This window comes from Phoca vitulina, unplaced genomic scaffold (genome assembly GCF_004348235.1).
Source record: "Phoca vitulina isolate PV1807 unplaced genomic scaffold, GSC_HSeal_1.0 scaffold4, whole genome shotgun sequence".
NCBI lineage: Eukaryota > Metazoa > Chordata > Mammalia > Carnivora > Phocidae > Phoca > Phoca vitulina.
Window position 1 is genome coordinate 63,591,123 of NW_022589707.1, and position 27,369 is coordinate 63,618,491.

The 27,369-nt window shown below is 39.1% G+C and overlaps 1 protein-coding gene across 3 annotated transcripts in view; it reads left to right on the top strand.

Annotated features, from left to right (window-relative positions):
• The first annotated feature begins 222 nt into the window (after positions 1–222).
• Positions 223–27,369, top strand: part of PEX1 (peroxisomal biogenesis factor 1) — a 41,487-nt gene continuing 14,340 nt past the window's right edge. For 2 of the 3 annotated variants that reach the window (XM_032402168.1, XM_032402169.1), the window contains exons 1-13: positions 223–436; positions 4,918–5,061; positions 7,793–7,876; positions 8,293–8,407; positions 8,502–9,208; positions 10,542–10,661; positions 13,393–13,516; positions 13,733–13,833; positions 14,739–14,821; positions 16,186–16,318; positions 21,406–21,502; positions 22,714–22,884; positions 24,536–24,690. In XM_032402168.1, coding sequence (XP_032258059.1) covers positions 308–436; positions 4,918–5,061; positions 7,793–7,876; positions 8,293–8,407; positions 8,502–9,208; positions 10,542–10,661; positions 13,393–13,516; positions 13,733–13,833; positions 14,739–14,821; positions 16,186–16,318; positions 21,406–21,502; positions 22,714–22,884; positions 24,536–24,690 — 2,163 coding nt within the window. In that variant the 5' untranslated portion in view covers positions 223–307. Of the gene's footprint in view, positions 437–4,917; positions 5,062–7,792; positions 8,257–8,292; positions 8,408–8,501; positions 9,209–10,541; positions 10,662–13,392; positions 13,517–13,732; positions 13,834–14,738; positions 14,822–16,185; positions 16,319–21,405; positions 21,503–22,713; positions 22,885–24,535; positions 24,691–27,369 lie in introns of those variants that run through there. The other variant, XM_032402170.1, reaches the window with a different exon arrangement.

Consider the following 27,369-nt stretch of genomic DNA (forward strand, 5'->3'; position numbering starts at 1 on the left):
CGCCGCGTTCCTGTTCACCCAATAAGAGAGGAAGATGGGTCAAGGCGTGCCGGGATTGGCTGGAGAATCGACAGCGTCGGGCATCGTTTCCTGTGAGTGAGTCTTCGGTGAATGAGGTGCCGCCCTCCAGCGGCCTGGCGGAGAGACCTCGGAGAGCTGGAGCAGCTTGCTTGCCCCTCCTCGTCCGGGCGCGCGCGGCGAGGGGGGCGGGGCCGATCGATCTTCTCTGGCTCCGACGCCCTCGGTCTGCCCAGTGGCCCCCGTCCGCTTGAGTGGACGGCTGGGGGCTGCTCCTCGCTCGTCCACAATGTGGGGCAGCGATCGCCTAGCGGGTGCGGAGGGTGGTGGGGTGGCGGTAACTGTGGTCTTCACCAACGCTCGCGACTGCTTCCTCCACTTGCCGCGGCGCCTCGTGGCCCAGCTGCACCTGCTGCAGGTAACGCACCGGCCCTGGACGGGGGCTCCCGGCCCAGACTCGGGACACCTGGTTGGCAGCCTGGGGTCGGACGGGGCCAAGACTTTTTAGGGACGCGGCGGCCCTCACGTCTCTGGGACGGCGTGGCACGGGCTGCCTTTCGTCGCCACCGAGCCGTTCAGAGGCCAGACTGAGGGCCGCTCGAGGGCAAGGCCGGCGGGGGCAGGCTCTGCAGCCCACACCACGTTTAGTGCAGCCTTGGGCCTTTTTTTAACTTGCCCTGTTTTCAGGTGTTTTCACTCGGTGAGACTGGGCTTTCAAGCATCCTAATATTCTACGTCTGCATTCAGAAATATTTCTCCAGTTTGGAAAAGCTCCTGGAAATTCGCTAATTTTTTTTTTTAATTTAAAAGAAAAAATGTTTTTCTTGCTAGTGATTTCCAGGTGCTTGCACGGCTGCCGTCCCGGCCTCCAGAGGGAGGGGCAGATTTGGTTTGCAGAGTCCCGGTAGGTTAACAGGGTACGTTAACAGGGACTGAGCACCGTGTCCCCCGAGCGGGGTAGGTTAATAAAATAAGGTTCTTCCCTGTGTCGCTGATGCTTGGAACAGTTCCGAGGTGTACCAGAAATGTGCAGAATTACGCATATTTGGAAGTACGTAAGTAGGATACTTGAACCTCTGCCGTTACCCTTCTAATTAATTATTAAAAGAGATACAGCATCTGCACTTTCATAACTAGAAATAGAAGCACATAGTCTCTGAGTTTGAGTATGCTTATGCGGGCAAAGGGATAGAATATTTGAAATCCTGGATGCATGGTACCCACCACTGGCTAATCATGCAGGAGTGCATATTTAAGAGTTTACATTAATTTTAAGTATCCCACCTTTCCACTTTACTTTTCTGGAACTATTTTTCTAGATTATTTTTCCCCTAGCATTATTGGTTTAGAGGGCATAGGTAATTATTAAAGCAGGAAGTCATGAGTTGGGAGTTAATGTGTTGAATTGTTTTATTTGGGCTGAAGCATGGAGTACATAATACCTATAATGCTGTAATGGGAAGAGGGTCAGAAGAATAGTTTCCTGGCCTGTGTCAGATTTACCTTTAAGCTTTTCAAAATACGAATGTTCTGGTCCTTCCTCAGACTTATTGAATCAGAATCTTGGGGAGTGAGCTTCAGGCATCTGTAATTTAAAAAATATCTTTGGGCTACTTGGATGCACAAGAATTGAGACCTACTGTTACAAAATCATAGAATGTTCATGGCGAAAGGGACCTGCGGTATCTAGATCATTTCTGTACTTTCACATGTTAGGAAACTAGCCCTCCTAGGTGGGTACCATTTCCAGGTAATTTGTCCTCTTGTCTCTTACTCTGCAGCATCCAGACTGGTCTTCTCACTGTTCTTTCATAACCCAGCTCCTTCCTATTTCTGTACTCTTACTCATGCTATTCTTTCTCCCCAAAACGTTTTTCATTTCATGCCTTCAAAAGCTGAGCATAATCTTACCTCCTCTGCCTAGCTTTCAAATTCTGGGTGGTTCACATTTGTCTCCTTTTCAAAACTTCACTGTTGTGTTTATGTGACACATCTCACTTGTACTCTGTGTTTCAAGTATCGTCTTTTGCTTATCCAAGTCCTTATTTCAGGACTGGATACGCAGTAGATGCTTTAACTCAGGATTTTTTAACCTTGGCACTTTAGTCTGGATAATTTTTTGTTGTGGGGGACTGTGGTGGGTATTATAAGATATTTAACAGTATCTCTGATCTTTGTCCACTAGATGCCAGTAACACAACTCCTTTTCAGTAGTGATAGCAAAAAAAAACACGTCTCCACGTGGCTCCACACGTTGCCAGATGTCTCCTGGGGAACAAAAATCGCCCCTAGTTGAGAACCGTTGCTTTAATTCAGTTATTTTGTCTGTATGCTGGGCTCAGTGCTTGCTGTGATTGCTGAAATGGGGGAAAGGATTCACATCCACACTGAATGCAGACAGATAAACCTAAATCACCCTCCAGAAATGGCCAGGTGCAGACTTGTCATTTGTTTTTGTGTTAGCAGGGGAGAACCCCGGCCTCAGATCTGGCCGGTCCTAAGGCCTGACAACCTGTGGTTTCACCTGCAAGTTTCCTCCAGGTGATACCGGTACCACAGGGATAGGCAAAAGCAGGTGGTCAGTCATTTGTTGATTGAGCTCCTGAGAAGCAGCCTCCTTTCTCTTCAGTCTGTTGGTTTCTTCTCTTTATCTGAGGTTCTGTGGTTCAGGTGGGAAAGGTTTTACATGAAAATGGACTCATATTAGTCTGCAAAGTTTACTAAATCCAACTGAACATATATTATGACTATGGAGCTGGTTACTACGTTTTGACCAAATGAATAACTGAAGTATTTTTCCTATTTAATAAAGTTGATTTTCCCCTTTTCCAGTGAGTTGGTAGAACCCTCCTCTTTGATATTTCAGGGCATATTTTGTATTTCCTTATTTAACATCTCTGGTTTTGAAAGTTTCTTCTTATGAAATTATATGCCACAGACTCTGATGAAAGAGTGTGAAAGCACGTGGCCGGTTGGTCATCTTCACCCTTGTAACCTCAGCTCACACACAGCTGACAAGTTAATTTGGAATTTGACTCCAAATCCAGGGCTCTGTGTACTTTATCACACTGTGCGTGATGGAAGGGTTTTGTTACCCTGAGCGGTTGGACTATCCTGTGAATTGTGGGAAAAATTACACAAGTGATACATGATGACTTTCTTCTATACAAAGTTTTAATAACATTTTAATAACATGGCTAATTTAAAGTACATTATATTGCATCAGAAGTGGTTCCAACATCCTTTGAAATTTTTCCTATTTAAAGAAACAATAAGCGGCCTATATAATCAGTTTTGAGGTAGTAAAGTTTGATGTAAATGAATTAATTTATTTTGGTATAAATAAATGACTTTCAAAATACTAAAACTTCCTGAGATGGGTAAGTTTTGATGGCTATTAATGAAGTCCTTACTTTTTATTGAAAAAATGATATGTGTGCGCAAAAGCTTATGATACAATGCTAAGTGGGGAAAAGGATACTAAATCATGACTATAATATACAACTATTTAAAAAATTTTGCATAGAAAACAGGATTAGCTAGACAAAATTGTTCATGTGGTTGTCTTGTGGAGGGAATATCAGTAATTCCTTTTTTCTTCCAAGTTTATATATTTTTTAAGGTTTCGATAATGAGTTTGTAATTCTTTATTCATAGAAAACATTGTTTTTTAAGTCCTTAGTCACAAACTTAACATATTTCATATAATTGATCTTAATGGGAATGCCTTTTATATTTTGATTTTTGTACTTATAATTCCATAGTTGTAAAACTTTCAGAATTATTTAAGAAGCTGTGTAATATAAAGTTTCTGGAAATGTACATAAGAAACTATTAACAGTAATTACCTGTGGGAACAGGAACCTAGCTTCTTTTATTTTTTGTAATTTTTGTGCTTTTACCATGTACATTTATTCTCTTTTAATAAACAAATACTGTTACATTTTTAATGATCATATATTTCTACTTATTGACTCATGCTTTACTAAAATAGTAAATTTGTAGCTCATTTAATAGTTTTCCTGTTAATAGACATTTAAGACAGTCCTAAGTTTTCACTGTTATAGAAAATACTGCAGAGATACGTTCTGGTGTGGTTTTCTTCTTCGAATCATTAATTCAGAATAAGTATGTGTGTGTGTATATATATATATATATATATACATGGCTCAGAGTTTAGGTAAATTCATTGGCTACCTATTGCCATTTTGAATTTTGGAGTGGTTGAATGAATTTGCATCATAAGAAAACAAGGGAGGGGCGCCTGGGTGGCTCAGTTGTTAAGCGTCTGCCTTCCGGCTCAGGTCATGATCCCAGGGTCCTGGGATCGAGCCCCACATGAGCCCCACATCGGTCTCCCTGCTAGGCAGGAAGCCTGCTTCTCCCTCTCCCACTCCCCCTGCTTGTGTTCCCTCTCTCACTGTGTTTCTCTTTGTCAAATAAATAAATAAAATCTTTAAAAAATAATAAGAAAATAGGGGTATTGGTTTCACCCATAGCATCACCAGCTTTGGTTATTAGAAATGTTTATAGCTTTTTTTTTTTAAGATTTTATTTATTTATTCATGAGAGACAGAGAGAGAGAGAGGCAGAGGGAGAAGCAGGCTCCCAAAGAGCAGGGAGCCCGACGTAGGACTCGATCCCAGGACCCCGGGATCATGACCTGAGCCGAAGGCAGATGCTTAACCATCTGAGCCACCCAGGTGCCCTGTTTATAGCTTTTTAAATGCTCTAATGTGCACAACAGAGAGCTACCATCCATCTGTAGAACTCTTTTTTTATGTGTGGGTTGCAATAATAGTTTATCTTTTATGTGAATCCAGAAAAGCATATAAAAACTCTCACCCCTCCTTTCTTATTTCTTCTCCCCACCCCCTTTCTTATTTCTTGAATAAACAGAATCAAGCTATAGAAGTAGCCTGGGGTCACCAGCCTGCATTCTTGAGTTGGGTGGAAGGTAGGCATTTTAGTGATCAAGGCGAAAATGTGGCTGAAATTAACAGACAAGTTGGTCAGAAACTTGGACTCTCAAATGGGGACCAGGTAAGTACAAAATGTGATGACTATGACTTTCTCCTAATGTCACATAATATAGCAATGGGAAGAAAATGTTCAGATTAATTTTTTTAAGGAGGTGAGATGACACCTGATTTGTCTGCTACTGTAACCAGTCCAGGATATTCAAGTTAACTATATACTGTTGTTAAGTCATTATCTTGTGGTCTGCTCCCTACTTGAATTTGTGTTCTATTTTACTCACTTTCCAGGTTCTCTAATTTTGTATGTAATTATTTTTGCTTTATGAATTATTGAGTTTTACTTACTGTTATTGAACTTCATTTGTTTCTGGCAAATCTTCTAACCTTCCAGGGTCATACTTGAAACTGTCCAACAAAAGAGTTGTTATTTTTCTATTTTTGTCTTGGCTATGAATTTAATATGCTTAGGTTGTAAACCCCAAAGCTAAAGGACTTATGTCTGTGTTTTCATTTTATTGTATTCACCAATTTATTCCCTTCTAAATATGTTAAACTACAGAAGTAATACACATTCATTACAAATATTTTACAAGTGAGAGTAAAAAAATGTTTTTCTCTTTCTTTAACCCCAGCCTTAGAATGAGTATGTACTGTATGTTGGGATCTCAGTACACCTTTAGGATTTAAAGAATGGGATCATACACATTTTCTGCAGTTTTCTCCCCCCACAAAATATATCAGAGATACCTTTCCATGTATTACAAACAATATGCATTGAACATCTTTGTATATATATATATGGAATAAAATACTACAAATTGGATTGCAGAGTCTAGGGGGCTGCATATTTAAAATTTTGATAAATGGGGCTAAATTGCATTCTATTTCCAGTGTCCCACAACAGATCCAAGAACATCACATCTTTTTAACTTGTTTTGAACACAGACTGATTTTGTTCATGCATATTTTTGATAATGAGAATAGGCCACTAATGATAAATCCATAGGCCTACTATTAGTCTTTTGCTCACCCTAAATCTTTGGTAGAATCTTAAAACTTTAGCACCACAGCGACCCTAGGTATCACTAATTTAGGTGCCTTGCTCTACAAACCTAGGGAAATAGAACAATTTGCCCAGGATTGCATAGCAAGTTAAAGTTCTGCTCGCTTCGAGTATGTGGTCCTTCCGTGTGGGGAACACCAGCTTCCTGTTCCCAACCTTGATGTCTTCATCAGCCTCCGAACAGTCTTTTGTGTTTTTAATGCCTCTTTGCTTCAGAGTGAGCTTTTACCGGATTTTCTGCGGATCCTCTGTGTATTGTGCCTAAGGCACTATCTCCCAAAGAATAGGAACAAAGTGGACTGGCTCACCCAGGATTATAGCTTCTTGGTGGGCAGGAGCTGCTTCGTACTTTCCCAGAATCACTCTTTTCTTTTTTAAAGATATTTAATTTTTCATTTGACAGAGAGAGAGAGAGTACAAGCAGGGGGAGCAGCAGGCAGAGGGAGAGGGAGAAGCAGGCTCCCCGCTGAGCTGGGAGCCCAGTGTGGGGCTCGATCCCAGGACCCTGGGATCATGACCTGAGCCGAAGGCAAACGCTTAACAACTGAGCTACCCAGGCACCCCCAGAATCACTTTTTTCAAATAGGGCATATGGGAGATGCTGAAGGGAGATTCACTGATGGTGAGGCATTTGGGGAAATTTGGCTCCAATCCACAAAAGCAGAGAAGGAAGGGCTAGTTCACTGGAGCCTGTAACAGTTGGTGGTTTTGGATTTTACTCCTCAATCCTCAGAAATGCCTATAGAAGAGGGGAAAGAAAGTAAGGTGGTGGATTCCAGCTTCTTGAGATACACTAGCATTTCGTATATATCCATAGACTGGAATGAGGACACATTTGTTTTACTTTACTTCTAGCTGTGAATGTTTATACTTGTAAATAATTGGCTCTGATCTCTGTCTCTGCATTTTTTTTTTTTTTACTTTTCTAGAAGCACCATGGTTTGAGGTTAGTTATAAAACTAAGTCATAAAACTTTTATAAATAAGGGGCGCCTGGGTGGCTCAGTCGTTAAGCGTCTGCCTTCGGTTCAGGTCATGGTCCCAGGGTCCTGGGATCGAGCCCCACATCGGGCTCCCTGCTCTGCGGGAAGCCTGCTTCTCCCTCTCCCACTTCCCCTGCTTGTGTTCCAGCTCTCACTATCTCTCTCTCTCTGTCAAATAACTAAAATCTTTAAAAAAAAAAAAAAAACTTTTATAAATAATAAAGTGTATATATATTAGATCAAGCCATGACTTGATGTCATTATTGTTTCTTCTTACATTTTTTTTTTTCAAAGATTTTATTTATTTATTTGACAGAAAGAGAGAACTAGCCGGGGGAGCTGCAGTGGGAGGAGGAGAAGCAGGCTCCCTGCCGAGCAGAGAGCCCAACATGGGGCTCCATCCCAGGACCCTGGGATCACAACCTGAGCTGAAGGCAGACACTTAACGGACTGAGCCACCCAGGCGCCCCTTATCTTTATTTTTTTAAAAATATGTTGTGCTAGGATATATTTTCCTTTTTTCTATAATTAGTCATGAGACAGTTTTTTCCTAAAATGTTGAGTATATCAAGGCCTACCTAAGAATAAGTGCTTAATAAATACTTGTCCAGTGGAGATCTATACAATACATAGAGGCACACATGTGCACTCATTCACTCGCTCACACTTACTTACCTAAAGAGAACTTCTCATTTCCTAGGGATACAAAAAGTCTTTTAAAAGTAGTTTTACATTTTCCATTTTTTCCAGGTGTTTCTCAAGCTGTGTTCCCATGTGGTGTCTTGTCAGCAAGTCGAGGTGGAACCCCTCTCAGCAGATGACTGGGAGATACTGGTAAAGAAAATACAGTGAGAACTAGCCCAGTGTAACGTTAAACTACTTCAACATAGTTGTTTGTTTATATTGAAGTATAGTTGACACACAATGTCACTGCAGTTTCAGGTGTACGACATAGTGATTCAGTGTCTCTGTACGTCTTGCTGTGCTCACAACAAGTGTAGTTGCCATCTGTCACCAGACAGTGCCATTACGATACCACTGACTACGTTCCCTATGCTGTGCCTTCTATCCCTGTGACTTAATCATTCCATAACTGGAAGCCAAAATATCAGCGTCTTTAGATTTCTCTTTTCTGAGCTACATTATGTATTCTGAGTTGGTTCAAGTTAGAAGAATGAATTGTGATTTCCTTCCTAGACGTGGAATGACAAAAGGTAAAGTGAATAGATCTTTTTGTTGGTTGGTTGTAGGAGCTGCATGCTGCTTCCCTTGAACAGCATCTTCTGGATCAAATTCGAATAGTTTTTCCAAAAGCCATTTTTCCTGTCTGGGTTGATCAGCAAACTTACATATTTATCCAAACTGGTAGGTGCTGTTGTACTTTCCATTGTGTTCTACACTGTAGCGTTGAGCCCTTGGCAGAGGTGAATGTGTACTGATGGCTTGCTTCCCCACACAGTTGCACTAACACCAGCAGCTGCTTATGGAAGGCTGGAAACTGACACTAAACTCCTTATTCAGCCAAAGACCCGCCAAGCCAAGGAGAATACATTTTCAGAAGCAGATAATGCACATGGGAAATTTCATAATTCCGGAGGAGACCAAAAAGGATTGATAGGCACTGGGTCTAATAAGACAGACTCAGGGGTGACCACTGGCTCACCATCCATGCCAAGCTTATGGACTGTGATAGGAAGCATTTTTTCTTTTGGGTCTGAGAAGAAACCGGAGCTATCCTGGGGTTTAACTGAAATGAATGCATTCAAAACTATGCAGTCCAAAGTTGTTCCCCTAGACAATATTTTCAGAGTGTGCAAATCGCAGCCTCCCAGTATGTGTAACACAACAGCAACTTCGGAGTTTCACAGACACTATGCCATTCATGTATTTCCATGGGACCAGGAATATTTTGATGTGGAGCCCAGCTTTACTGTGACCTACGGGAAGCTAATTAAGCTATTTTCTCCAAAGCAACGTAAAACAAAACAAAATATCCTGTCACCTGAAAAAGAGAAGCAGATCTCAGAACCACTAGATCAAAAACCGATCAACTCGGAAGCAGCTAAGGCCTGTGTGCTACAAGTAGTCTGGAATGGACTTGAGGAATTGAAGAATGCCATCAAATACACCAAAACTGTAGAAGCTCTTCATCTTGGGAAAGTCTGGGTTAGTATAAAATGTATTATTAGGGAGAAAGCAATTTCATGTTGCTTGAAATTCTCCAGATTATGAATTAGAATAGTATTTTATATACAATTTGAAAATCAGTACAGTAAGAAAGAGTGTCTAAAGTCCCTGCAGGGACACATTTATGATTGCAGGTAAAGTCCTTGTTTGGGTGAAGATTGCGTATTTTCTGGTTAAGGAAACTTGGACAGCTGTAAGATACAGGCCCAGAGAGGTCAAAATTACTTGCCTGAGTCACATAGTAAGTACAACTAGGATTCACACCCAGGCGGGCTGACTTCAAGTTCGCGCTTAGCATGGGGTGCCTTACAAAGCTTCACATCTTTAATGCCTGCAGAAGGTTTGTTCCCCAGTTCCTGAAAGCCAAGGAAGGACTTGCTGTGTGTTGAGGGCAGTACCGAGGTAGGGAGAGACCCATAGCGTGAGGGGTGTACCCAGAAGCTGCTTACCCTGCTGGAATCCGCTCTTTGTGGGACTGTGGAGGGGAGGAGAGCGACCAGTGCCCACCTTCTCATTCTGGCCTCAGATAGTAATGCTTAGTTTATGTGGAACGAGTCACCAGCCCCTTTTATTTGAACTTAATTTGAGCCATTGTGAAGCGAGACCTCATGGTGATAAAGGGAGGAAATTACTAGGACAAGGAAGAAAAATAGAGGAAGGGGATCTCCTTTGTAGATTTCTTTTATTGCCAGTTTCACTTCTGACCTCTGTGTTGGCAACTGACAAAGTTTTCATTGCTTTGGCCTACATCGTTTGCTAAAATTCCAGACCGTCAGCTCATTATTTTCCGTTAGCTCTAAACTCTTAGTTTAGGAGATCCTGCTGCATCTTCAAAATAAAAATGTCTAACACTGAACTGGTTAGGACTTCTCTTTTCTATTAATGGTTCTGCCATTTGGTGGCAATCCCATTTTTTTCCTTGAAAACACATGGTGAGCACAGGGTGAAGAAGTGCCAGGTAGAGGCCTAGGGACCATATAAGATGGCAGCGAGGAGTCCACACTTCCCGCCCCACTTGAAAGGTTGGCGGCTGTGGGCACCGAGGAGTGGCAGTCCTCAAGCAGGCTTGACTTGAGAGATCCAGATTGATGGATCTCATTCCGAAGAGGGTGTGGAAATAAAGAAATGAAGGGGAAAAATGGAAATGTTTGTGATAAAACAGTGCCTGAATACCCATCTGGTTACTCTTATGAATCTTGATAACTTCCATCAATTTACCTGAATTCATAGAAGTTAATAACTATGTATGCTGTGGGATATTTTTAAATCAAGTTTTCACATATTTATGTATCTATTTATTTTTAAATTTCAGATTCCAGATGACCTGAGAAAGAGACTAAATATAGAAATGCATGCAGTAGTCAGAATAACTCCAGTGGAAATTACCCCTAAAATTCCAAGATCTCTAAAATTACAACCTAGAGAAAACTTAGTGAGTTCAAATTTATGTTCTATCACAGTTGTTTTACATGTCATGTAAAATTTCTAGCTGCTTCGGCCAAGTAACAGGAATGTTGTATTCCTTTTTGCTAGAAGGGCAAAGAAGTCTTTGTTTTATTTTGTTGTGGTAAAATATATCTAATGAAATGCTATTGTAACCATTTTTAAGTGTACAATTCAGCAGCATTAATTACATTCATTATGTGCAGTCATCGCCACCCTCAGTTTCCAAAACTTTCCCAGCCCCCGAACAGAAACTCTGTGCCCATTCAGCCATAATGCACCAGCCCCTGCTCTCCCAGCTCTTGGTAACCTGTAATCTATATTCTCTCTATGAATTTGCGTATTCTAGTTATTTCATATAAGTGGAATCCAATAATATTTGTCCCATGCATCTGATTTATTTCACTTAACATGTTTTTAAGGCTCGTCCAGGTTGTAGAATGTATTCATTCCTACTTATGGCGAAATAATATTCCATTGTATGCGTATACCACATTTTGTTTGTCCATTCATCTGTTGATGGACCCTTGGGTTGTTTCCACCTTTTTGGCTATTGTGAGTGATGCTGCTATGGACGTTAGTATACAAGTATCTGTTGAGTCCCTGCTTTGAGTTCTTTTGGGTGTATACCTAGGAGTTGAATTGATATATATATTTTTTTTTTCTTTTTTTTTTTTTTTAAGGAAAGAGGGAGAGCTGGGTGGGGGTGGGGAGGGAAAGAGAATCTTAAGCAGGCTCCACGCCCAGCACGGAGCCCAGCGTGGGGCTTGATCTCACAACCCTGAGATCATCACCTGAGCCCAAATCAAGAGCCAGACGCTTAACCAACTGAGCCATTTAGGCACCCCAAGTTCCTGGATCTTACGGTAATTCTGTTCAACTTTTTGAGAAACCAAGAAATCTTTAGTAAGCAACACATATATTATGTATATTGTGCCAATGCAAACATGGATAATTTGGCTTTTTATTTTATTAAGTAAGCTCTGTGCCCAAAGTGGGGCTCAAACTCATGACCCCAAGATCAAGACTTGCATACTCCACTGACTGAGCCAGCCAGGCGCTCTTCCTTTAGGTCTTTAATCCCATTGCCCAGTAATACCCAAACACAAACAGACTATTTCTGTGATCTTTAAGAGTATGAAAGCAATGCCTGTACTTAGTTTAGCTTGCTTTTTGTAGTGATCAGGTTCTAAACTGAGCTTAATCAGCAGACCTAGCATGACATTGGATGAGGAGAGAACAGAAATGGACCAGCTGAAAAATGGTAGAATGGAGGTTTATTTTCCTAGGCACATATTAATGATCTTTCCTACATGAATTTTTGGGTATTCCTGTTTTTAGCTTCAAATAGGTTTTAAAAACTTAATTCTGATTTTAAAACTTTAAAAATTAATAGTGTTTTTCTTAGAATTTCTTCATTCCTTTTGAACAGTTTATTAACACTGTACTTATTGAGTATATCAGCACTGTGGCCTGCTTAACAGAAAAAAAAAGTCACTTCAGCATATAAAGAGCCTATTTTTCTCATGTACGAAGAAGTTTGGAGGAGCTCAGAGGTAGTTAAACTATGTCATCAAGGATCTAGGCTCCTTTGGTCTTTCTGCCATCCTTAGCCTGTAACTTTCCTCCTCTTAGATGCAATGCATTTGCTGTACTAATAGGCATCACATCTGCATTCTTGGCAGCAAAAGGAAAGGCTCAAAGCAAAAGCCTTCTCTGCAAGGTTTCTCTACCTTTCGATTAGGAGGAGAAGCCCTTCCCAATGATTGCTGATTGTACACCATTGGTCACAGTGCAGGCACACACACGTGTACACACACACACACACACACACACCCCTCCAGGTTGGGAATGGAGTTTTCTTTCCCACCTCGTTAATGGAGGGAGGCAAGGGAGAATGGGGTTGGAATGGTGATCCAGTGAGCCAAACCATGGTACATGTATCACTGGTCATAGAGATAAGGAGTGTTTAAAATTTCACCACTTCTGTAAATGTTTTTTTGTTTTTGCTCTTTTTTTTTTTTTTTTTTTTTTTTAAGAGAGGGAGAGTGAGGGGGTGGAGGGACAGAAGGAGAGGGAGAGAGAGAATCTTAAGCAGGCTCCATGCCCAGTGCGGAGCCCAATGTGGGGCTCAGTCTCATGACCCTGAGATCCTGACCTGAGCCGAAATCAATAGTCAGACACTTAACCAACGGAGCCACTCAGGCGCCCCTGTAAATGTCTCTTCAGGCTGCACTGTCCTGCTTGTCCTGTAATGTCAAATCCCCAATCTGTGCCTATAAATATGAACATCCTTCCTGGTTTTGTTTCATAAGGTTTGCTTTTTTTTTTTTAATTATTTTTTAGTTGTTCCCATTTAATAGATTATAAAACTGAGGTTCAGACAGTTTTATTAATTTGCACACACTTACACAGATAATAAATGGTCATGCCAGGCTCGTTGCATCTTGAACCAGCACATGTAATCACTTGTGCCAAACTGTTGCTGAATGGGTATATACCGTGATTGACTTAATTGACCAGTCTCCTCCTAATGGACACCAGCTAATGGTTCTCACGTGAGGCGAACAAGGCTCGGAGAGGTTAAGAGGCTTGTTTAAGGTGCATCAGCTGTATCGAGGTTTACATATTATTAGCACGATAAGGTGTTAAGCTAATGATGTTAACGTTCACTTAGGTATTTGGATAATTCATTACTGTTCTTCCCTTTGCTCTGGCAGCCTAAAGATGTAAGTGAAGAAGATGTAAAAACTGTGTTCTCTTCATGGCTACAGCAGTGTACTACCACCACACTTCCTTTGATACTATCAGAGGAAGAATATATTAAGCTGAGAATTAAAGACGGTGGGTACATTTTGTTATTTTGATATTTTTCCTATTGAAGAAGTTTTCATGATTTTTCCAACCTGTCATACGTGTGAACAGGAAACATAATGATAAGTAAATGGTTTTACATATCAAAGAATACCTTTATTTAAATAAATTTAAATCTTAAATTATTTCATCTCCGCTTCAGTGCTAACTCTACATTTATTACTTTTTTTTTTTTTTTTTTGATAGGGTTGAAGGAGTTTTCTCTAAATATAGTTCATTCTTGGGAAAAAGAAAAAGAAAACATTTTTTTGTTGAGCACTAGTCTGCTGCAGAAGACCACAATACAAGTAATCACGTACTATTGAATATTTAATGAAATAATATTTGTCACATAGGATCGATAATAAAGTATGAGTTTACCTGTAAGACTTTGCATCCTGAAGTGTGTTAGAAATGTGAATAAGAGTAAGGAATAACTTGATTTAAAATATTTTCTTATATAGTCTCTTTAATTTATCTAAACAAATTGATTTGTCCTAAACTTAAAATCAATGCACAATTAAGTTTCAAGAATAGAATTGATTGTGTTAACTGGCAAATGAATCATGATTTCGTATTATTCTAGTATTGAAACACAGGAAAACTTAGCTTTAGGGGTTTGATTTTTTAAATTCATATTTTTACTTGCAGCTTTGCTGTAACCCATATTTGCAATAACCCATATTATTTTGGCAGTTCTTAAATTCTCAGCTCCTCACAAATATTATCAGATCACTTTTCTTCCAGAAGGATTTTATAAGTGGTCTTTTTAGAATATTAGGTTTTCGTTAGGATATTCACTCTTGTTGTTATAGGATTGAAGATGCTCTAGTTGTTTAGAATTTGAATGGTTGGAAACTAGACATTGTCTCTCTACTTTTGAGATAAAACTGAAGGAATACCATTCAGAGGAGGTAAAAATGTAAGACTTGTGAAGAGTAAATATGACACACATCAAAATTGCAAATAAAGATGTGTCCTTAAAATGTATGAAGGAGATGACATCCTTTACTGGTTGTTGACCATAAATATTTTTGTTCCTTGGTTGAGTAAATTATTGTTGTGAAGGCTATTTTGAGTAATGATCTTGCATGCACAATGTGTCTTTTCTCTCTGTGTAACAGAATCAGTAATTCAGTTTCCTGGGACCTGAGAAAAACAGGCCAAAGATATAACTTTGAAATGTAAAACTGATTTTTCCTTGCTACTATAGGTCCTTCTAGACCCTATGGTAAAAGAAGAAAACAGTGAGGAAATTGACTTTATTCTTCCTTTTTTAAAGCTGAAGTGCTTGGGGTAAGAAGTTCTGGCCAAACTAGTATGTTTACAGTCATGTTTGACATGATCTCTGTCAGGGTTTTTATGTATGAACATTAAAGTAGATGTTAATATTGAATAATCTTAATAATGCATTTATAGATACTTTTTCAAGGATTGTTTCTATTTTCACACCTTGCGTGGTAATTTGCCTTGTCTTCTTAGGTAACTACATAAAGGGCTGAAGCTTATTAGAAATTTTGCTTTGAGATTTGATTTGTGAGAAGGAAGCAACTGGGTATGACTTGGATCATATGTGCTTGAATAAAACAGTACTTCTTAGAGCTAATACATTTATTTTAAACGTTAAATCTAAAAATATTATTTGAATGTTTAAAAATATTTCAAATTAAGTTATTCCTTCAACTATCTTATTAATTTACTAATTGGAATTATTTGTGTTTTCCTTAACTTTTAAAACCAAACAAGTCTGAAAAGAACCCCCTCTTAATTTCTTTATCTCTTATGCAATATGAGAATCTCCTGTAATCATTACATCTTCCCATTCTTCACAGAGGCTTTTTGTAGTTGTAGTGATTTGATTTCCTGTAATAATATAGTCTGTAAATGTGCTAGTAAAAGGATTAAACCATAAAGTAACAATGTTTAAATACAGCATATTATTCATGTTGAAAGTAAAATCTCTTCAGACTCTGATTTTAGGAATTTATATTTATTATCAGAAAGAAAGTGCTAGAGTCAGGAAGTAGGTTGAAGTTCGTGCTTGTATAATCTACAGATTGAAACTGGATTTCAAAGGCTAAGTTTAAGAGGAAATCAGTCTGCAATTATCCTAACACTTCAAATGTACGCATTTATGATTATGTTGATTACCAAACCAAAAATCATTTTGAGAGGGGTGTCTGTGTGTGTTAAGACAAATTCCTTAAGATGCCCTGTTCAGACAAAACTTCTAGTTACTGTACATGTTTGTTTTGTTTTTTTTTTAAGATTTTATTTATTTGACAGAGAGAGAGATAGCGAGAGCAGGAACACAAGCAGGGGGAGTGGGAGAGGGAGAAGCAGGCTTCCCGCCGAGCAGGGAGCCCGATGTGGGACTCGATCCCGGGACCCCGGGATCATGACCTGAGCCGAAGGCAGACGCTTAACGACTGAGCCACCCAGGCACCCGAGTACATGTTTGAAAGTAATAAAACTAATTTTAAAAGCTGTTAACTCAGATTTGGCATTAATTCAATATACTTTCAAGTAAGGGAAAATTTCCACATTTTACTCTTTTAAAAATCATTAACCAGCCTGGGAAGGAAAGCTACAGAATTTTTTACAGCTGGATTTTATCCTGCTTCAGTGTTTTATCATGCAACAATGTATATATTTTGCAGAGGAGTGAATTCCTTAGGTGTATCCTCCATGGAACACATCACTCATAGCCTCCTGGGACGCCCTTTGTCTCGACAGCTGATGTCCCTGGTGGCAGGACTTAGGAATGGAGCCCTTTTATTCACAGGAGGAAAGGTATGTGGTTAAAATGTGCCCCTTGCATTAATCACTTTTTTCCTCTCTCTGGGTTTTGATCATCTGTTATATGGGGTTGTTAACACAAGATTTGGGAAGGCTACATTTGCTTGGGAAATTTAGAAAGTGGTGATGAAAAAGGTGACGTTCTCCCTGCCTTTTTTCTGTACCAATTGATACGATTGTATGATTTTTGCTTTTTAGGGTGTTGATAGGGTTGATTGGTTTTCAAATATTGAACCAGCCTTACGTATCTGTAATAAATCCCACTTGGTTGTGGTATATTATTCTTTGTATACATTGCCAAGTTTGTTTGCTAATACTCTTTTTTTTTAAGTTTTTTTTTTTTAAGATTGTTTATTTGAGAGAGACAGAGCACGTGCACGAATTGGGGGTGAGGGTGGGGGGGCAGAGGGAGAGGGAGAGAAGCAGACTCCCTGCTCGGCAGGGAGCCCGACACAGGGATTGATCTCACAACCCTGAGATCATGACCTGAGCCAAAACCAAGAGTCGGACTCTTAACCAACTGAGCCACCCAGGTGCCCCAGTTTTTTTTTTTTAACCTGAGTAATCTCTACATCCAACATGGGGCTCAAACTCATGACCCTGAGATCAAGAGTTCCATGCTCTTCTGACTGAGCCAGCCAGGTGCTCCATTGTTTGCTAATATTCTGTTGAGGATTTTTACATCTAAATTCATGAGCGATATTAGCCTATAGTTTTCTTTTTTTTTTTTTAAGATCTTATTTATTTATGTGACAGAGAGAGACAGCAAGAGAGGGAACACAAGCAGGGGGAGTGGGAGAGGGAGAAGCAGGCTTCCCACTGAGCAGGGAGCCTGATGTGGGACTCGATCCCAGGACCCTGGGATCATGACCTGAGCCGAAGGCAGACGCTAAACGACTGAGCCACCCAGGCGCCCCTAGCCTGTAGTTTTCTGTTTTCATACTGTCTTTGTCTAGTTTTGCTATCAGGGTAACACTGGACTAATAAAATGAGTTGAGAAGTGTTCCTTCCTGTTCCATTTTCTGGAAGAGATTATCTAAAGTTGGTATTCATTCTTCCTTAAATGTTTGGTAAAATCCCCAGTGATACCATCTGGGTGTGGAGATTACTTCACCTTTAACTTTTTAATTATAAATTAAATTTCCTTAATTGTCTATTTCACCTTGGCAGACATTTGGTAGTTTGTAATTTGAAGGAATTGGTCCATTTCTCCTAAATTGTCAAATTTATGAGCATAGGGTTGTTGACCGTATTCCTTTTACTATCCTTTGAATGGCTATGGAGTCTGTTGTGATGGGCCGTTTCCTGATCTTGGTGATTTGTGTCTTCTCTTTAATCTTCATCAGTTTTGGGGCACTTGGGTGGCTCAGTCAGTTGGGCATCTGCCTTCAGCTCAGGTCATGATCTCAGGGTCCTGGGATCAAGCCCCACGTTGGGCTCCCTGCTTAGCGGGGAGTCTGCTTCTCCCCCTCCTTCCTGCTTGTGCTCTCTCTCACTATCTCTGTCTCTCTCAAATAATACATATTAAAAAAAAAAAAAAAAAAGAATCTTCATTTTGCTAGGGTTTCCCCTGTCCTTTTAAGGGCTTACAGTTTTATTCTCTGCCAATGCAGTATTGTTTTCAGGGGTACAGTATGATCTTTGTGAGTGCTTGCTCTTCCGTTCATTTCAAGATTTTAAGGCTTTTTCAATTCCATTCACTTTTAACTCCAGTAAAATAACTTTTTTCCTGTTACTAGCCCAGTTGCTTTCTTCTGATTCTTATTGAAAATATAGCAACTACTCTAATAACCTAAGTTTCCCCTGTAGGAAACCAGAAAAAGAAGAGCAGATTAAATCCAAGGTAAGCAGAAGAAAAGAAGTAATAAGAATTAGAGCAGAAATCAGTGAATGGAAAACAGGAAATCAATAGAGAAAATCAATGAAACCGAAAGCTGCTTCTTGGAAAAGATCAATAAAATTGATAAGCCTCTAGCCAGTCTAAGAAAAAAAAAGACACAAATTAGTAATATCAGAAATCAAAGAGGGGACATCACTACAGTTTCCATAAACATTAAAAGGATAATAAAATAGTAATAGTCATGGACAACTCTGCTCACAAATGTGATAACCATCTTAGATGAATGGACCGATTACTTGAAAGAAACAAGTTCCCAAAACTTACACAAGAAGAAATAGACAATATAAAAAGATCTATATCTAGTAAAGAAATTGAATCAATAATTTATAGCCTTATAAAACAGAAAGCATCAGGCCCAGATAGGTTCACTGGTGTATTCTATCAAACACATAAGGAAGAGATTACACCAGTTTTCTACAATCTCTTTCAGAGGATAGAAGCAAAAGGAGTACTTCATAACTCATTCTATGAGGCCAGCATCACCCTAATACCAAAACCAGACAAAGGCATTACAAGAACAGAAAACTATAGACCAATATCTCTCATGAACATAGATGCAGAAATCCTCAACAAAATATTAGCAAATCAAGTCAACCAATGTATATGAAGAATTTATACCATAATCAAGTGGGATTTATCGCAGATATGCAAGGCTGGTGACATATAGCAACTATTCTGTGTGGTTTCTAGATTTTCTTTGTCAGATTTCAAAATGCATCCTCATTGTAGAGTATTTATTTTGAAAAAGCCATATTCTATTGGCTCAGAAACCAGACTTCCCCATCTCACCTAGGGGTAGCATGGTTAATAGAAAGAACAAGCAGAGAAGACCTGGATTTGAGTCCCACCTCTGTCATGTACTTACCGGCTGTGACCTCAGGCAGGTTTTTGGTTTCTTATCTGCCTTCTTAGGATTAGCTTCACTTAAGGGAAATAATATGTGTGAAAGCACTTTGTAAACTGAAAAATGCTATTATACAAATGGGAATGACTTTATGTGAGGAGAAGGCCCTCTGACTGGGCAAAATGATTATGGCAGGGGACCTGTACCTCAGCACCCCTAATTTCTGTTCTTTGGAGAGCATTGACTTTATTGTTTTATTTTTTAAAGATTTTTTATTTTTAAGTAATCTCTACATCCAATATGGGGCTCGAACTCATGACCCTGAGATCAAGAATTGCATGTTCCACCAACTGAGGCAGCCAGGCGCCCCTGGAGCCCATTGACTTTAAATGTAAATGCAATTCTGTAAGCTGTATTGATGGTAGGATTTGTTGAGTGCCTGCCAAATTTCAGACTGTATAACAAGCTTGGCTGTTTTGCCAGCTCATGGTGCTGAAAAACAAAATATTAGAACTGGTGCAGGGCTCTTAAAGCTAGACAAAGCAACGAGGGTAGGAAATAATAGTACACTGAAGGAGAAAACCTGTATTAAAAGAATTATAAAAACCTACCAATGTCAACCTTTCTAGGGGACACTATAGCAATGTTCAGCGAAATTTTAAACGTGTACCTTTTGATATAGTAATCCCACTCCTAGAAATTTATTCTGAACATACAATCTGACAAATAAGTAAACAGGCATATGGATATTTATTTTAGCTTTACTTATAATAGTTAAAAATTGGAAGCAGCATTAATGTACATTAGGAAGGGGCTTATGGAGCCTGGTACAGTCCAGTAGGTCCCAGCAGCGGCGCCCTGGGGAATGGGTGCGGCTCCGTAGTTGTCCATAGGGAGGACAGTGATTTGTCATGAACCCGCACAGATAATCCCATCTTCATAAATTTACATAAAATGTGCGGGGAGTGTCTGGAAGGATGAAACATCAGAACAGTTGACTTTGGCTCCTTCTGTGAGGTGGGATGATTATAGAACATTTTTACCTTTCTCTGCTAAGTGTTTATCATTATTTTGTATTTTTTGCATATTTTATAAACCAGGATCAAACCCTATATAGTCTGGGAGTCACTTAATATAAAAATAAACAGTTCTGCCCACCTTAAGAGTCTCTGAGGGCCACATGGTACACTAATTGGTTGTCACGGTAATACTGTAAATGATCAAGAAACTGGATTAAAATTACAGTTAATTTAAGATAATAGGGAAGTGGGTAATAAATGTTTCCATTAAAAATAGTTGAAATTAAGGGGCGCCTGGGTGGCTCAGTCGTTAAGCATCTGCCTTCAGCTCAGGTCATGATCCCAGGGTCCTGGGATCGAGCCCCACATCGGGCTCCCTGCTCTGCGGGAAGCCTGGTTCTCCCTCTTCTACTCCCCCTGCTTGTGTTCCCTCTCTCGCTGTGTCTTTCTTGTCAAATAAATAAATAAAATCTTAAAAAAAAAAAAAAAGATAAAAACAGTTGAAATTAAATGGGATTAGGGTTCATTTCTCTAGAAAAATTATTTAATATTCACATTATTCCCTTCTAGTAAATAATGAAGCATTGTCTGTTTTTAAAGGTAAAAGAAATTATTAGTGATTGTTTTAACAAATTGTAAAAACAAATTAGATGTGCATTTTCTGTCTCTGCCCTATAATGAACATAGGATACATCCAGCTTCTAACAGCTTGAAACAAAAGTCATTTTAGTAACACCTGTCTTTTTCACATAGTACTAGACTGGTATATATATTTTTTAGTTTCTCAAAGCAATTTATTATATTTAGTGTCAGTACCAATTGGGGTTGGAATTGGGGTGGGAAATGCCCTTTTTGGGCGGCTTATACTCCAGAGGTTGGGTTGTCCTCTGTTACCCTTGCCTGTGTTTCCGTACTACTTGAATCCTGGGATTCCCATATGAAGGCTGGGAAGCTGGAGCCTCCTGGTTTCTTTGCAGAATATTACATATTTTTCTTTGATAGACTTAAATACATATTTAGGAAATCTTTCCCACTTACCTGCAGGGCTCTTAAAACTTCCTGAGTCCACATTTTCACTCCTTCCTATTTATACTAAATGTCACCCACCATAATATGATCCTAGAGCTCCAGGGATGTGGGGTTTCTTTTCCTTTCTCTCTCTTTTTTTTTTTTAACCCCTAGCTTTATTGAGATATAACAGACATAGAACATTGGGTAGTGTACACTTGATCGGTGAGGCTGAATCTTGATGGTTGCCACAGTAACAGAAGTTATTTCTGTGATTGAATATATTGCTTATGAAGCAATTATTTTCTAGGGCACTGGAAAATCAACTTTAGCCAAGGCAGTCTGTAAAGAAGCATCTGACATATTGGATGCCCACGTGGAGATAGTTGACTGTAAAACTTTACGAGGTATGAATATAACACTCTATATAAAACCCTTTTTTGCTAGAAAGATGGAAATGTTATTTAATGCCGTTCATCTAATAAATGTGAATATCTGATCTTTAATTTTTCTGTTAGTCATTGAAATTCCTAAGAAATTTAAAATCTTTGGCTTTCTAATATTTTCAGCAAAATTTTTTAAACTCTCCATACTTGATGGAGGCCCCCTCCTTTTTTTCCTAGCCAAAACTCTTTGTAAACTATATTCCTGAAAATGCCAACTTAGACCATTCTGGGAACGTTAGTATCTAAGGTGTACTCTAATGGGTATACATTATCCCTGAATTGCTAGAGAAACCCTGGGCGAGGCGGGGAAGGCTGGCTATGGACAGTGAAGAGGAGAATTACAATTTACCATGTACACTTTGGTACTTTTTAAGTCTTTACTGCTTATTACCTATTTTTTTTAAAAACAAGATTGGAAAGATTTTATTTTGAGTAACTTCCCCCCCCGCCCTTGGCTACCTCTGCCATGTCATCCCAATTAGTCCCATGCTCTGTGTTTGTGTATTTTATCTAGTATATGGTAAGAAACCAAGAAATAGCCTTCGAAAACCCATTACTTCGTATGCTACAAAGGTGGTTTTAGAGAGACTGTCCATCTCTCAGAGTCCTACTTGAGGCTTCATGTGAAAATTTTGTTGTAGACCTAAGTAACAGGAACTCTTTATTCTGGCTTATGAATTTGTGTATTTTCTGTTCTTTGAAAATTAAAAGTTGGCAATTCACCAGGAAGTTTGAAGCCAATGTATGACTGAAATATAGTAACTCTAGGATCTCTGGACAGCTACATTTATGTTTGATTTTATCTGAATCTTGATCCCCTACTCTTATTTAACGTTCTTCCACATCGTCCTTTGTTTTACTGTTTTGTTGTATGCCATCTGAAATTTTCTGTGGAATAAGGCCAGGTAAGAATATGTACATACAGGACTTAGAGTAGCATGTTCCTTTTTTTCCACTTTATAAAATTCAGTTCTTTAGTGAGTCCTTTGAGACTACATTAACTAAAACCAAGTTAATGATTGACAAATTTTAGTGATTGGTATATTGACAAAATGCGGCTGAAATTTTCAGAGTTAAATCAATATTGAGCTTTTCTAATGCTCTCAAAAGGGCAGCCGGAACTTACCAGGCCTGAAATAACATTAAAACCATTTCATATCTTCCATATTAAGGGAAAAGGCTTGAAAACGTACAAAAAACCCTGGAGCTGGCTTTCTCCGAGGCGGCATGGAGGCAGCCTTCCGTGATTCTGCTGGACGACCTTGACCTTATCGTAGGCCGGCCTGCTGTCCCAGAACATGAGCACGGCCCTGAGGCCGTGCAGAGCCAGCGGCTGGCACATGGTAATGGAAACGCATCCGCTCAGGGCCGTGGGCCTTTTCCTTTGGTTAGCCAACAGTTTTAGTCTTACTGATAAATCTGCTCTCTTCAGATAATGCGATGTTACGTGTTGCTTTTGAGGCTTCTGTATTAGTAAAATTGGTAGACAAGTGCAGTGTGAAAATTCTGCAGCTTTGTGATTAGTCTTCTGGGGTCTTTTCATTCTCCTGTGCTTATTAGAAATTGCTTCGTTGTACAGATTTACTCTGGCTTTGTTCATTTGACAAATGTTTGTCTAATGCTTATGCACAGTTGTGTTCTCAAAGTCTAGGAGCGGAACGAAAAGTAAATGGACAATTTTCGTACAGAATATTGATGATAATAGTGGTAGCTACCATGCATTGAGTGCCTTTTCTGGGTTAGGATTGTTTTGTACTCTACATGCAAACATTCTCCGGGTGAATAAATGAAAATGGAGAGATTAAGTCATTTGACCAGGGTGGCACAGCTCAGAGGTGGTGGGATCTGCTCTGCTGGAGATGTACGTGGGGCACCGTAGGAGCGCACACCCTCAACTGGGACTGGGAGGGGTGGTCAGGAGTTAGCAGAGAAGGCTGTTGGGGGGAGTTGATAACTGCAGTTAACTGAATTTTGACGGAGGAGTAGAAATTAGCATGAAGCAGCTAACGAGGAAGCAAAGGAAGCATGATCCACAGGCAAAGGCACAGAGGTACGAGAAATGGTGGGATGTTAGTGACTACCCTGTGCCTGGAGCTTAGCATTCACGCAGGGAGCTGGGGGAGTGCCAGAGGCTTTGGCCGCATGTAGCTGCCTCATGGTTCGTGACAGCTGGAACAGAGACAAAATGCAACCACAGTACCTTGGGTTGTTATAAACTCATGTTAATCTCAGAGTTTGAGTCCTGTAGGATCTGCAAAACTTGTTAGTGTAATGTTTAATGGAATGCTGCAAATTTCTAGGTCAAGACTCAGATACATCTGATTAATGCCTGTTGCAGTTCTGACCTCCTAACAACCAAACCTGGCAAGACCTGGGGTGGAAAGAGATTGTTCGGGAAGTCATAGGAATAGGAACTGTATTTTGCCTAATCAACAGAGCACAATATGGGAATTTATCATCCTTCTGTATTTATTGCAGAGACTCCTGTTCATTTATTTCTAAGATCTAGAAGTAAGGAACCACCTAGGCATTGTTCTGAGTAGACAGACTGAGTTTACAGTACTTCCTCTGCCTCCATTAGATTGGTTGGAGTGGGGCTGCTATTAGGTCCCCAGTAAATCAATCAGTGAATGAGTGGCAGATTTAATTTTTAGAAGGTATGAAGGATCCATACTCTTTGTACTCCACCTAAAAGCTCAAATTCAGGTTGTTCTTTTTTTTTTTAAAGATTTTATTTATTTATTTGACAGAGAGACAGTGAAAGAGGGAACACAAGCAGAGGGAATGGGAGAGGGAGAAGCAGGCTTCCTGCAGAGCGGGGAGCCCGATGCGGGGCTCGATCCCAGGACCCTGGGATCATGACCTGAGCTGAAGGCAGACACTTAACGACTGAGCCACCCAGGTGCCCCCAGGTTATTATTTTTAATGACTGTATAATTCTTAAATTTCATGTTTATATTTACTAAGCTTTTTCACTGTATTGCTTTATTCTAGCTTTGAGTGATATGATGAAAGAGTTTATTTCCATGGGAAGTTTGGTTGCACTGATTGCCACAAGCCAGTCTCAACATTCTCTGCATCCTTCGCTTGTCTCTGCTCAAGGAATTCACGTATTTCAGTGTGTCCATCATATTCAACCTCCTAATCAGGTAATACTACTTGTGAAGATTGTTGAAATATGCCCCTCTTGATATAAACCATTTTTCAATTTTACTTTATTTATGCATTTAATTAATTAAATTTATTTTAAATAATTTATATATTATATTTGTACTTATCATAAATTTATTATTTATAAATTAAATTTATTAATTAATATTTATATAAAATATATTTATAAATAAATTTATTTGTAGGCATGGAGCCAATGCAGGGCTTGAACTCATGACCATGAGATCAAGAGTCAGACGCTTAACTGACTGAGCCACCCAGGCATCCCTCATTTTTTAATTTTATTACTAATTTATGGCTTTAAACTTACGCTTAAGGATATTTAAAAGGTGACATTTGGTGCATGTTGTGCTCAGATGCACAATTTCCATTTATAACCATCTGAAATGTTACTGTGTACTTTCCAAGGCTTTTTGGAAAACATTTTTTTAAATTATTGAAGTTTTGTTATTCCATTTAAAAAACAAAAACCCTACAAATTCTGAACTGCTTCATTTTCCATTGGTGAAATCTGTAAATATATCATGGACATTCGAATTTTTTTTTCCAGTTTATTGAGGTATAATTAACAAAGTTGTATATATTTATACAATATGATTTACATATACATTATGAAATATTTACTACAATCAAGTTAATTGAACACATCCATTACCTTACAGTTACCTTTTTTAAAGATTTCTTTTTGGTAAGAAAGAGCATTTAGTGAGAAATGCAAATAGAATTACAAATATGTGTGTGTATATATATATATATATATATACACACACACATATTTTTTTTCCCCCCATCATAAATACACTCTTTAACCTTCATCATGTATTTCACCCATCCCCCCACCCACCGTCCCTCTGGTAACAATCAGTTTCTTCTCTGTAGTTAGGAGTGTTTCTTGGTTTGTCTCCTTTTTTTCCTTTGCTCATTTGTTTCTTAAATTCTACATATGAGTGAAATCACATGATACTTGCCTTTCTCTGATGTATTTCGCTAGCATTATACTCTTTAGCTCTATCCATGTTGTTGCAAATGGCAAGATCTCATTCTTCTTTATGGCTGAGTAACGTTCCATTGTATATATGTACCACATCTCCTTTATCCGTTCATCTGGTGATGGACACTTGGGCTGCTTCCATAATTTGGCTATTGTAAATAATGCTGCCATGAATATAGGTGTGCATGTATCCCTTTGAATTAGTGTTTTTGTATTTTTGATGGTAAATACCCAGTAGTGTGATCACTGGATCATAGGGTCGTTCTAGTTTTAATTTTTTGAGGAACCTCTTCAGTTTTCCACAGTGGTTGCACCAGTTTGTATTCCCACGAACAATGCATGAGGGTTCTTTTTTCTTCACATCCTTGTCAATACTTACTGTGTTTTTTATTAGCCATTCTGACAGGCGTGAGGTGATACCTAGATCATTGTAGTTTTGATTTGCATTTCCCTGATGCTTAGTGATGTTGGGCATCTTTTCATATCTGTTGGCCATCTGTAGGTCTTCTTTGGAGAAATTTGTGTTCATGTCTTCTGCCCATTTTTTTCCTGCCCATTTTTTAATTGGATTGTTTTTGGGGTACTGAGTTATATCAGTTCTTTGTATATTTTGGATACTAACCCTTTATCAGATATATCATTTGCAACTATCTTCTCCCACTCAGTAGGTTGCCTTTTAGTTTTGTTGATTGTTTCCTTCGCTGTGCAGAAGCTTTTTATTTTGATGTAGTTCCAACAGTTTATTTTTTGCTTTTATTTCCCTGGCCTTGGGAAATACACGTAGAAGAATGTTGCATTGACCGATGTCAGAGAAATTACTGCCTGTGCTCTCTTTAAGGATTTTTTTTCTTTAAGGATTTTTATGGTTTTAGGTCTCACATTTAGGTCATCAATCCATTTTGAATTTATTTTTGTGTATGGTGAAAGAAAGTGGTCCAGTTTCATTCTTTGTATGTAGCTGTCCAGTTTTCCCCACACCATTTGTTGAAGACATTGTCTTTTTTCCCATTTTATGTTCATTCCTCCTTTGTCGAAGATTAGTTGACCGTCTAATTCTGGGTTTTATTCTGGGTGTTCTGTTCTATTCCATTGATCTCTGTGTCTGTTTTTATGTGCTAGTACCATACTGTTTTACTTACTACCACTTTGTAATATAACTTGAAGTCTGGAATTATGCCTCCAGCTTTGCTTTTCTTGGCGTTTATTATGTTGAGGTATATTCCCTGTTAGACGTATTTTGCAGAGAGTTTTTATCAAGAATGGATGTTATACTTTGTCCAGTGCTTTTGAAATGATCATATGGTTTTTATCCTTTTTTATCCAAATAGATGTTTTTTTAAAATTTGATTAAACATTTGTTTCTTTACGAGCACCAATATTCTTTACCCTCTATGATTTTAGTACTCAATTCTAATGTGTGGGTTTTTCCTTCACACCACCAAGCAATTCTCAGACACCAGATGGGTGTGCTAGAATTCAACTTAATTCTGCTGTCTCCTCAGATAGCATCAGATTCCACAGATTAAGGGCTCAATCCTGTAGACTGCTTTCCACTTCAGTGCCAATTGCAAGTCTAGCTTGTTACCTGTGCTTCTGAGCAACTAGCTGTAAATCAGAGGTTCCCACAACCCCCTGCTTGGCTTTATTTATTTATTTATTTTTTTAA